The 12,107-nt window shown below is 41.9% G+C and overlaps 1 protein-coding gene across 5 annotated transcripts in view; it reads right to left on the bottom strand.

Moving 5' to 3' along the window:
• Positions 1-12,107, bottom strand: part of Adam9 (ADAM metallopeptidase domain 9) — a 67,155-nt gene that overhangs the window by 16,341 nt on the left and 38,707 nt on the right. For all 5 annotated transcript variants that reach the window (XR_004772488.1, XR_004772489.1, XM_027395315.2 and 2 more), the window contains exons 13-17: positions 11,463-11,555; positions 10,453-10,648; positions 5,806-5,911; positions 2,177-2,360; positions 214-294 (exon numbers count right to left, since the gene is read on the bottom strand). Coding sequence is in view for 3 of the 5 variants with exons in the window: in XM_027395315.2 (XP_027251116.1) it covers positions 214-294; positions 2,177-2,360; positions 5,806-5,911; positions 10,453-10,648; positions 11,463-11,555 (660 nt within the window). In the remaining 2 variants the exon portion in view is untranslated. The remainder of the gene's footprint in view (positions 1-213; positions 295-2,176; positions 2,361-5,805; positions 5,912-10,452; positions 10,649-11,462; positions 11,556-12,107) is intronic.

Here is a 12,107-nt window from a genome sequence, read left to right as displayed (position 1 = left end):
GTGTGTGTGTGTGTGTGTGTGTGTGTGTGTGTGAGAGAGAGAGAGAGAGAGAGAGACAGAGAGAGAGAGAGAGAGAGAGAGAGAGAGAATGAGTCTATGTGTGTTAAATGAAATATTTACCAACATGAACAAACTCTCCCAACATCCACCCAAGCCTTGGCATCATCACCTCAGCACTACCACTATGCACAAACCAAAGGGAACACTACTTACCCCATGGCCGTGACATTTTTTCTGAATGTCACAGTCATAATTCAGGACAGAAGCATTTACACACTGGAAATTCCTACAAATCTGAAAAAAATAAAGAATTAAGTACAAAAAAACTAGGCACAAAAAGACTACAAGGGCCAGGTGACAGTGGCACATTCCTTTAATGCCAGCACTTGGGAGGCAGAGGCAGACAGATCTCTGTGAGTTCAAGGTCAGCCTGGTCTACATAGTGGGTTCCAGGACAGCCTGGTCTATAGAGTGAGTTCCAGGACAGCCAGGACTACACAAAGAAACCCTGTCTAGAAAAACAAAACAAAAGACTATGAGGGGAAAAGATCAGCATCATGATTATTTCATGATTCTTGCTTTTAATTTTTTACTACATTTTGATGGGGGGGGTGCATACAAATACATGTGAATATGTGTACAAATGCATGTTACAATGTGTGTGTGTAAGTCAAGAGACAACTTTTGGTTAGTTTTGTCCTGAGGGTCGAATACAGGTCATCAGGGCTAACAGCAGGCATCTTTACTAAGTCATGGTGCTTGCAGGACCTATCTTTGGGGAATTCTTCCAACTTTCAAGGCACAGTTAATTCCAATGTTATATATTTTTAATGTAGAAAATGAGTGAAATTAAATAACACTGAACAAATGATTAAAAAGACAAAGATTGATTAAATTATAGTCTATCTTTTGATATGAGTATAGAAATGAAGACCTTGTGAAAATCTTCACAAAGGAATTTTTTCCAGATGCAAAGAAACCACATGCTGAGTATAATAGTGCACATCTATAATCCCAGCACTTGGGAGACTGAGGCAGGAGGACCATGAGTTTGAGGCCAAAATAGGCTCTACAGTGAAACCCTTTCTCAAAAAAATAAAATAAAAATAAAGGGGCATGGAGTTACTGATAAACCTAGAAATAGTTCCATTTAAAAAATTTAAAAATAAGTAAAAGAATGATTTATTTTATAATAAAAGCTATCTTTTATTTTCTAATATCATAATTGATAGTAAAATGATAGAGGAATTTCTAGGACAAATGGGAAAGAAATCATTATAATTTTATAAGGTTGTAGAAGTTACAGCTCATAACAGATATAAAATAGATAAAAAGTCCTAAATATTGAAATAGATTTCAAAAGAATTATCTCTGAAAATATTATATTACAAAGTATAGTAAAATATCAAGCTACTTTTACTATTCTAAAAAAATATATACAAGGGACTGGAGAAATGGTTTCATGGGTAAGAACATTCATCTAGAAGTGGCACATATTCAGCTCATTAACCATGGCTGTTGTATTCCAAGGAAACTTAAAGATGTATGCTCAACATCCCAATCAAGCAGAAATTAACACATACACACACACACACACACACACACACACACACACACACACACACACACACACCCATCTCTTCTGCTAACACTTGAAGAAAAGATAGGGGTGTGTTTTGTTGATTATGGTTTTGAAACTAGATAGCCAGCACCTTTTTCTGTCACAGCAATCATTTAAAGCCCCTGGTGATCCACTCACATGGATGGACTGGTTACAAGCCATAGGCTGGCAAACCTGGGCCGGGCAAGCACCGTGATATTTTTGACCCAGAGATACAAACAGACACACACAAATCCAGGAACTCAAGCTCCCATCCCAAGAATTTTGGAAATCACCTAAGTGTCCCAGTAGAAGCAATCTGGTTAGCAAATTATAGCACATACATAGAACAAAGAACATGTATAGTGTATCCAATATGGAAGACATAAGAGGGCCCTGTGAAGAAATACAGGTGGAACAATTAGAGTTGTACCTAGGTTTCTACATGGTGGCTTTGGATTTTCTGAAAATACTAGGATACAGACCCCCCCCCCTTCCCCAAAGGGAAGAAGCCAGCCACTACCTTTGTATGATTTTTAAGGTGGTTTTTGTTTGTAAATAGAAAACACAGGTTACCTTTCCAGCATCACATTTTGTGCCTTCATTCACCATCCCTGGATCTGGAACATCTGAACCAAGCTGGAAGTCCACACCCCAACATTTGGTGCCTCGGCTAGGTGTCTGAATGATCGCTGGCACTATTCCAAACACTGGCATATCCTGTACGTTCTCACATTGAAGTTTCCCACACAAGGCATTCCTATCAGGCAAGAGAAGCAATGGAAACATGAAATGCATCCAGTGGACACACAAAAGGAGTTTTTATGCTTATATGTAGAACGTGTCTGCTGTTCGTGGCTGAAGGAAATCTTAAAGTCAGCACAGCTCTCCTGGAGCAGCTGGGAAGAGAAGAGGTGAGCTGCAGCCAAACTGCAGTCACCAAGTAGGGTGGCAAGCAGTGCCATGGTGCTTTACTCCTTCCCTCTTCACTGGCTGTCTAAGGCTCAGCAGAATCTAACTAATTGACAAATACAGTGTTTTATAAATAGTAAATAAGACATAAATGCCAAATAAGTAAACAAATACCTAATAAACAAAAGCCTCAGAGGACTACACTCTATGTACTGAAAGAGAAAGCATACGACTCATGTTTGTGAATGTACACATATATACATACACACACACACAGAAAGGAAAAACTACAGAAGTATTTCTGGGTGAGAGAATGCTAAGACAGAACACACAGGACAAATGTTATGACTAAACCCCCAGTGCACTTGGTCTCACAGCAGTATTTAGGAAAAGGTACCTCAGCCATCCCCATCTCACAGGACAGAGAAGAGGGTGAAGGTAAAGGACTCTGTCCAAAGTGAGAGCCCTGAAGTGGCCAAACCAGGGTTTAAATTTTCACATTCTAACCAAAAAGCCATACTTTTTTTTAGTTCTCTCTCTTTTTTGTTTTCCAATACATGGTTTCTCTGTGTAACAGTCTGGCTGTCCTAGAACTCTGTAGACCAGGCTGACCTTGAACTCATAGAGCTCCACCTGCCTCTGCCTCCTGAGTGCTGGGATTAAAGGTGTATGCCACCACTGCCCAGCTCTAATGCACACTCTTAATCTTTGTACTAGCTTTGTAGAACTAAGTACAAAAGAATTTGTAGTACAAAATTCTCAAGTAGGCTTCTAAGGACTATTAAGTCAGGTAAATGTAGTCTCAACATCTTCAACAAGATAAACATGAGGCTGTGAAATGAAACAACGCTAAAAACAAGGATGTATATCAGGCATGATGCTATATGCCTACAATGTCAGAAGTCTGAGGCCAGCCTAAGCTATAGAGCAAGGCCCTTTACAAAAATACAAACAAAAAAAGGAATAGGTTCAGTCCACCAAACTGCCTTCAAGTTTGCATTAATTCCCTTATCCTTAGGTTTTCATCAGTTCATTCCATAGTTTCTAATTCTCAACCCATTAATTTGTCTCTCATACCTCCTGTTCTTTTACTCATTCACTCAACAAATACTTAATGGCTACCATAATCCAGGTATTATGCTAACCATCCATAAAGAAGAAATGTGTCACCAAGCCTAGTCTAGTTAGGAGAGGTAATAAGACGGTGATAAAGAAGTGATATTATGGCAAACACTACAGAGGAATATTCCAGAAGTAAATGGTGAAAATTTGATAATGATAAAAGGGTGATTCATTAAGACTTAACCCTAAAATGTATCTATGCCCAATAACAAATAAAAACATGTAACATAGAAGTTTACAGAACTAAAAAGGAAACAGATCCACTTGGCCTCTCTCTGTGAAGGAGCAAGTACATTCAACAGCCTCAAAGTCATGGAAACATTTGATTAAGACAATTAACCAGCAACAAACACAACTAACATATCCAACAATTGAGGATGACACACGATGAGATAGAACAGTCTCCTGAACAAACTACATGCTAGTACATGATGTACAACACAGCAGGAGCTGGGTGTGCAGAACTTGTGCTTTTTAAAATTATCTTAGAAATCAATTACTTGCTGTGCGTGTGTGTATGGTGAATTAGCATGTACATTTGGTTTATATGCTGTGTGTGTACATGTGGAAACTAGAGGTTAACAATGGATGAATTGAATTGTTCCAACCTTCATTTTTTGAGAGAGGGTCTCTCACTAAATCTGGAGCTCACTAGTTGGCCGCACAGGCTGGACAGTGAGCCCTAGGAACCTTCCTACCCCTGTGCCCCTAGCACTACAATCACTGGTGTGCACTGCTGAGCCTGGTTCTCTATAAGCCCTACAGATATGAACTCAGGTCTTCATGCTTGCACCTAAGAACTTTACAGACAGAGCCATTACCCCAGCCCAGAGTCTTCTCAATGAAATTAAACTAAAAAGCAAATTTGGAAGTTAAACAGTAACTCATGAGTCAATGAAGAAATCCTGATACAAATTAGAAAATGTTATTGTGATGGTGTGAATAAGAATGGCCCCCATAGGCTCATATACTTGAATGCTTAATCACCAGGGAATGGTTGTATTTGAAGGGATTAGAAGGATTAGGAGTTGCGGCCTTACTGGAGGAAGTGTGTCACTGGGGGTGGGCTTTCAGATTTCAATGTTCAAGCCAGGCCCAGTGATTCCTTCTCTCCCTCTTGTCCTGCAGACCAGGGATAGAGCTCTCAGCTACTGCTCCAGCACCACACCTGCCTGCCTGTTGCCATGTTCCCCACCATGATGGTCATGGACTCACCCTCTGAAACTATAAACCCCTTTAACTCTTTTCTTTTGTAATCTGGCTTGGGGATGGTGTCTCTGCACACCAACAGAATCGTTACTTAAACAGTCGGTTTGACTGAACACTCCTGCAGAGTTAAGGAGCAAGAAGTAGTCATGCTGCCACTGCTACTGCTACTGCTGCTTACTCAGCACCACCTTCCACAAGCTGCTGAGCTCAACCAGTGGCAGCACACAGTACTGCAGAATCATCCTCACCGAGTAAAATGCCACTGTGGATGCGTGCAGAGTACAAACACAAAATGGAAGGAAACACATTGAAATTATGTGTCTTCATTTATAATTTTTATAATAAGTAAACATTAATTATAGAAATATAGCTTTTTACTTTTATTTATTTTGTGTTTCTGTGCATGTATTACCCTGCACACACCTGCCCCTGCACAGGTGTGTCACAATGCCTGTGTGTAGGTCAGAGGACAACTTGCTAGAATCAGTTCTCTCCATCTACAGTATGGGTTCAGGAAACTGAACTCAGGTTGTCAGGCTTGGTGGAAAGCACTTTAACCTGCTTAGCCATCCCACCAACCTACAAAAATAACAAGAAAGTCTGACTTCATCACTTTAAATACATATAAGGGAAAACTAGAAATAATGAAAGACCCAATCAACTGAGTAAGAGAATGTTTTCCTGCAGGAAAGGGGGAGGAAGGTATTCAGTCAGGAATTGTACTGTAGATTATGGATAAACAGAACAAGGTTCTAAACCCACTAGATCTAACAATGCACGCAAAGGGATGACATGCTTCATCGGGTTTGCTCCCCACATCTCTCTGAAGCCTTGGTATACATGTTGTGAGAAGTTAAGCATTGGAAGCAGGAGAAAGGCAGCAGTCACAGGGGCAGCTACAAAAGACTCCAGAGATGACTGGTCCCTTGTTCACAGTCCTCTATACCCTTGCCTCCACTTACCCAGTGGCACACTTCTTGTACTCACTCCCGGAGAAACCACAGTTGCCAAATCTGTCACCTTTAGAATTCACTTCAATGAAGCAATCTCTTGGGGCAGCCTTGGCTTCTGCAATGTTTAACATTTAAAAGAGAAAACAGTTATGGTAACTTTACTTAGAAACAGAAGTATTCCCTATACTGTAGGGATGACCTGCACACTTCTAAAATCTCAGCCTTACACATATGGCACCTTTGTTCTACATGTCATACATAACAAAGGTGTAAAATCAAGGCTTAGCTTGTACAAAGATTATTACAGTTAAGACTCATGCACAGTGTGAAGGTGAGTATTGTCGATGTGATTCAACAGAGAAACAAATAGATTATAAAGCCCGCCTTGGTGTATCTGACCTGTGTCCAGGACTCTGATCTTTTAGACTCAATCCATTGATGGACTCAAAATATGATAAGATTATTGGGAAATGGGGAAAAGCAAGGGGCAGAATCTAGTGGGAGGGCAGGTCACTGGGTGGGTAGAGAAGGCTATGTGCCCTTGAAGCCATATCTTGCTGTGGCCCCCCTCTCCTGAATCCTTCTCTTCCTGTCGCTATTCACCATAGGACAGAGAAGTGTCTCTGCAACACAGTGCCATCACTGTGATGTTCTTCAGATGTCCATGAAGCCAAGCAAACACGGGCTGGACCTCTCAGAAGTCATGAGCCAAATGTTATCTTCCTTAAATTCTTCCCATGGGTAACTAGTCACAGCTATGCCACAGTAACCAGTTCATACAGTAAAACACAGCTTCAAGTGCACTCACTCTCTGCTCTCACAAACCCATCCCTGCTCCAGCCACATCAGATACTGACTGCCAGCTGGTTTTCATTGTTCCATAGAGTGAGACCTACACTATATGACAAAGGATTAACCCACTCTCATTTTCTTAAGTCCTCCTCCTTCCCAAATGAGATCCCCTTGCATCTCCCACGTGCCTGGTGTGAAGCTAAGTTAGTTTTAAAGAAGATAGACATGGGTGAAAGGAGATAGAGCCCCAGAGGAAGGGGGCAAGTAGGAGAAAAAATATCCAAAAGGCTGTCCCGGAGAAATGTCACACAGTGTTCCCATCCAAGTCCTCAGAGGACAGGGAAAGTTACGGATTTTCCAGATGATACACAGGAAGGGACCCAGCCAAATCTGTTTGCTGCTCCTGCTGACTCAAGGATTGACAGAGAAGAGTGTGATGGCAGACAGGATTCCAGGAAGGCTTTTTACACAGACCATCAGTGACAATAACCAGCCACTTTAATCTGCTTAAGTGTGTTAAAAAGTGACATTTCTCCAGAGGGGACTCAATCATACTCAGCTGATTAAAAACTACAAGGGTACAGCACAGTGCAGACCAGGGGATGGGAACCCACTAGACCATGGTTAATCAAAATGAAGCCAACCGGAGGCACCACAACCCCATGTCTGTGACCACATGGGGAATTCTACCAAGAATTGACACAGGAAGAAGAGAACAAAGCATTTTACAGATGGCATTATGGAAGCTTCAGCCAAAAGTGAACAGTTGGCAATACTATAGACTCTTTCTGGAACAGGCCTATAGTACCTTTTGCTGTTCCCACTGCTTGGAAGAATACATGATTGTGACCAATGAGGTGCTTGGACCAAATCAATCAATAGAAGAAAGCCCCATTCTGTGAACTATAAGCTGCCTCTTTTCACAGCCACCTCTGCCATCACCCAAATATACTTAGTCTCTGATATGGCTCTATTTCCTGGAGGATCAGCCAGCACCTGAGTACCAGGGTAATTACACTATTCCCTTTGCTTCACTGAAGGGACAGCACTTTGTACTCATGCACATACATGCCACCTATTTTTCCCAGTACTGGTGGCTGAACTTAGGGCCTATGAATACTAGCCAAGTGCTCTACCACTGAGCTATATCCCAACACTTTTTTACTGTGAGGCAGGGCTTCACTAAATTGCACGGCCTGGCCTTGAACTTGTTCTGTAGCCCAGGCAGGTCTTCAACTTGTAATCTTCCTACCTCAGCCTTCTCAGTGGCTGGAATTACAGATCTATCTATAGCACTAAGTATGATTGTATTTTGACTAGAATGGCTTGTTAGAGTAGTGGAAATTAATGCAAGAGACTCAGTTACAGTATAAGTTAGAAGGACAGGACATTTCTTCAAAAAGCTTTATGTACCCTGAATCAGGTCCAACAAATGATACCTATAACCACAACTCAGCATGCAGGTATTAGGGGTGGAAATGGGAGTGGCAGTGCTTAGCAATATACCCCTAGTGACTCACTCAGCAAAAACATGCTTCCTGCTCCCATGACTTCATGCTCTGATAGCTCAGAGGTCTGAGTGTCCAAAGAAGAAATTCTTCCACTAGATGCCACAACGATGATTCCACTGGAGTGGAACTTATACCACACACTCAATTATGCTGGGCTCCTCATGCCTCTGAACTAACAGAGAAAGGCTTTGCAAGTGGCTAGATGACAGATCCATAACCCTACATGGAAGCTACAAGAGCAGGCCTTGGAATACAGGCATTTTTCTAAGTGTTTAATGCATCCTGTCACAACCAAATCCAGTGAAGCTATACATGGCCCACACCCTTCAGGAATGAATGTTACCAGCTACCAGCAGACGCTATAACCAAGTAAGGCACTTACTGATGGCAAAGGGAATGCAGAAAGAGCAGTATAACAGCAAAAAGTAGAATAGAAAGCTGGAAGTCCAAGATATGACCACAGAGCACCTACAACCCTAAGAACCAGAATTGCCATCAATGTCTCATTTTCATCATGACTAGAACTGTGATGGAATACTCCCATGTCCTCCCTCTCTATCCTTCATCATGTGCTGTAATATGTACTTGACTGAGAGCTTAGAAGCTCTGAATGAGGCTAATACTTATCTGAGTAGAGTGAACACAGCAGACTAGACTCATGGATGTGTTTCAAACAATCCTTCACATTTGAAAAGAACAAACAACTGGGCAGTAGGAGAATTTCTCCCAACAGACATCAGGCTAAGTGTTAAAATTTTTGTTTAAATTAAAGATAAAGAAGAAGAGGAGGAAGGTACAAGATGAGATATAAGATGAGACATATTAGACATATTAACCAGTTTATTAAAGGCCTGGCAGAGAAGGGAGACTAGAGAGAAGAGAAACAGGGTTAATGGCTGACCACCATGACCGGTCGCCAGAGAGAGAAGAGAGAGAGAGAGAGAGAGAGAGAGAGAAGAGAAGCAGACAGAGAAGAGTAGAGTGTAGAGAGAGAAGTTAGAGAGAGAGGGAGAGCATAAATGGGCAGGGATCTGTCTTTTAAAGGGTCCTTTGCACCTGCGTGCAACTTAGTTCCCATGGAACCCTAGGCTGACCTGGGTACTGCCTGTTCCACCAGGTAACAGTGGCAGGCCAGCATAATGCCTGAACCTTTCACGAAGACACCTACAATATTCCTACCATTGGAATTACACTGGAACACCAGCTCCTTCTGGGTCCTGAGCCTGCCATCCTTGAACAGAATGACTCCATCAGCTTTACCAATAGCAGAACTGCATGAGTCAGTCCATCCTCTGTGTGTGTGTGTGTGTGTGTGTGTGTGTGTGTGTGTGTGTGTGTGTCCCATTAGCTCTGTTTCTCTAAAGCCTGAACAATACAAAAAACAAACCAAAGCGGAAGACAAACAGCAACATCCTGTTTAGATTTCTTTAAACAGATTGACAACAGTAGAACAGTTAGTTGATGCCTGTGACCACAAGACAATATAAGAATATCGGTTAAATATTTGCAATTCAACTAATGGTAAGTATTTAGCAAACTCACTCAAAGGAGAGAGAGATCTAGAGGCAAGGAGGCAGACAAGGAGGGACAGAGGGAGACAGGGGAGGAAAGGGAGAGAGAATGAGCATGATACCCATCAATATACAAACTGAAAACAAGGAGCTGGGAAGGCGGCTTAGTGAGTGCGGTGCTTTTTCATGCAAGTGTTAGGACCTAAGTTCACAACCCCAGAACCCACATGAAGTCGTGCACATCTGCAACTCTAGTGCTCCTGTGGGGAAGTAGGAGGTGAAGACAGAAGAATCCTCAAAAGCTCAAGGGCCAGCTAGCCTGCATCCATGTTCACACACATGTAAACCCATACACAAAAACACAATACACACAGAGATGAGAAACTAAATCAGGGTTCACTTAACTAACACAGAATACACTAATATACTGTGACATAAATGCATCAGTATAGATGGATCACAAGGACATTTTAAATGATGAATGCAAATGTCAGACCCATAGAGTCTATGCTATTAAAACTAGAAAACTGGAGGCTGAGGACATAGCAAAGCTAGGCAATAGTGCTTGCCTAGCATGTGTCAGGTTCTGGCTATGGTTCTCATTACCCACCCTCCCAAAAAAATATGTGTGGGGGGGTAAATATATACTGTGTGCTTATTCAAAGTTGAAAGAGAGAGAAGAGCACACAGCATCATCGACTTATTCAGCAAATTAGACATATGAAATTCCTAAGCTTGGCAACCACTGGAGGAAGAAGGATGAAGATCCAAGAAACTCATCAGTAAAAAAAGCCTATGCAAACAGATGATAAAAGCAAACCAATCAATTATAAGTTTCTTACTTGAACCAAAGATGACCTGACACTGTGCGTCATAATACTGGCACATGCCATTGTAACAGTAGGCTTTGTTATTCTGGCAAGGATATCCATTCTGAATGAAGACATCTGGTGGACAGAACTGAGAGGAGCCATTGCAGTACTCGGGGACATCACACTCATTGGTTTTTCCTCTGCACATAGAGCCTCCTGGAAGGAACTACAGCAATGAGATTAAAATTAAACAGGAATATCAAGACAACCTCCACAAATTCATCAAATTTAAAACCATGGTGTATGTACAAGGTTCCAACAATGAGGATTAAACTGCTCAACACAAAAGTGAACAAAGCCCATAAAAGGCAATTCATAAATACTATAAGATGAAAAAAAAAACCCTCACAGGTAATCAAAAGAAATGCAAATTAAATAAAAACACAAGGAACGCTGCAGAAGCACTGCACTAACTAGGATGACAATGGCAATGCTCCCTCAAAGCACTGCATTGCATGAAGCAATGAGTCTGAGGCTAGGGAGTGGGTGAAGCGCTTGCTGATGTGGCAGCATGGCTGGGTGTGGGAGGTGAGGACAGGAAACTACTGCAGCCACTCAGTCTAGGAAGAGCTCCACGTTCCTTGCTGGACCATGGGGTCACGAGGCACGCCACCACAGTGTTTGGTCTGGGGTTTTGTTTCTAAAGGGTTCTGGGGATCAAATTCAGATCCTCTTTATTAGTTAACTCCCCAACCCTTAATTTTCCACAGTCTATACTTCGGTAGTTTTGAATTTTCCCTACAGATATATGTTACTTTAAGAAGAAAATAAAAGATGGGGACATAACTCATCGGTAGAGTTTAATCCCCAGTACTCCAAACCCACAAACTAACTCAATGGGCCCTTACAGAACAAGAAAATGCACAGAAGTGAGATGGAATATAAAATGACCATATAACAAAAAGAGAGATCTCAGGAGATGCATTTCCATATATCAATTTTCCTTCTCTGATTTGTTACTGATAGAGAGAATTCCTTGCCTGGCAATCTTTACAACAGTCGCCATATGCACATTCAGCAAATGACTTGAGCTTACAAGTGCTTCCTTCACAGCATGGGTCCATCTCACACTCCTGCAAGCAGAAAATGACCACCAGTCAATAAGGAGCCGAGCCATTAGTAAAGTCTTTTCCTGTCTGTAACTTCATTCTAACCCAGCCAGAGCCATTTCTCTCCCCCAGCTGTGCTTCAAGGTACATCAACCTCTTTAGCTGCAAGTATTCAAGTCTCAAGATATTTCAAAAGACCCCTGGTAATTCCATAAGAAAATACCAGACACTGGGGGACTTGAAAAATGGAAATTTGTTTTCTCACAATTCTGAAAGCTGGAAATGCAAGAAGGCTCCCACAGAGAGCTTCGGGGATCCCTCCCTTGCTGGCTGACACACACAATATGGCCAATCTTCAGTGCTTGCACCAGAGAGAAAGCTAGGGAAATGGCTACTGCTTCTTCTAAAAACATGGTCCTAGTGAATCAGGGCTCCCCCGTACAGTGCTGATCCTAATCATTTCCTCAGAGACCCCACATTATGCTTTGATGTGTAGTCTGAAGGACCACAGAGAAGTAAATATCCATGGATACCCTTCTCTTCCTGTTCAGGGTCCCACAACTCATGGGATGGCTC

The sequence above is a fragment of the Cricetulus griseus genome, assembly GCF_003668045.3.
Source record: "Cricetulus griseus strain 17A/GY chromosome 1 unlocalized genomic scaffold, alternate assembly CriGri-PICRH-1.0 chr1_1, whole genome shotgun sequence".
Lineage (NCBI taxonomy): Eukaryota > Metazoa > Chordata > Mammalia > Rodentia > Cricetidae > Cricetulus > Cricetulus griseus.
The sequence above is the reverse complement of the archived record's forward strand: the minus strand, read 5'-3'. Positions and strand labels throughout refer to the sequence as shown.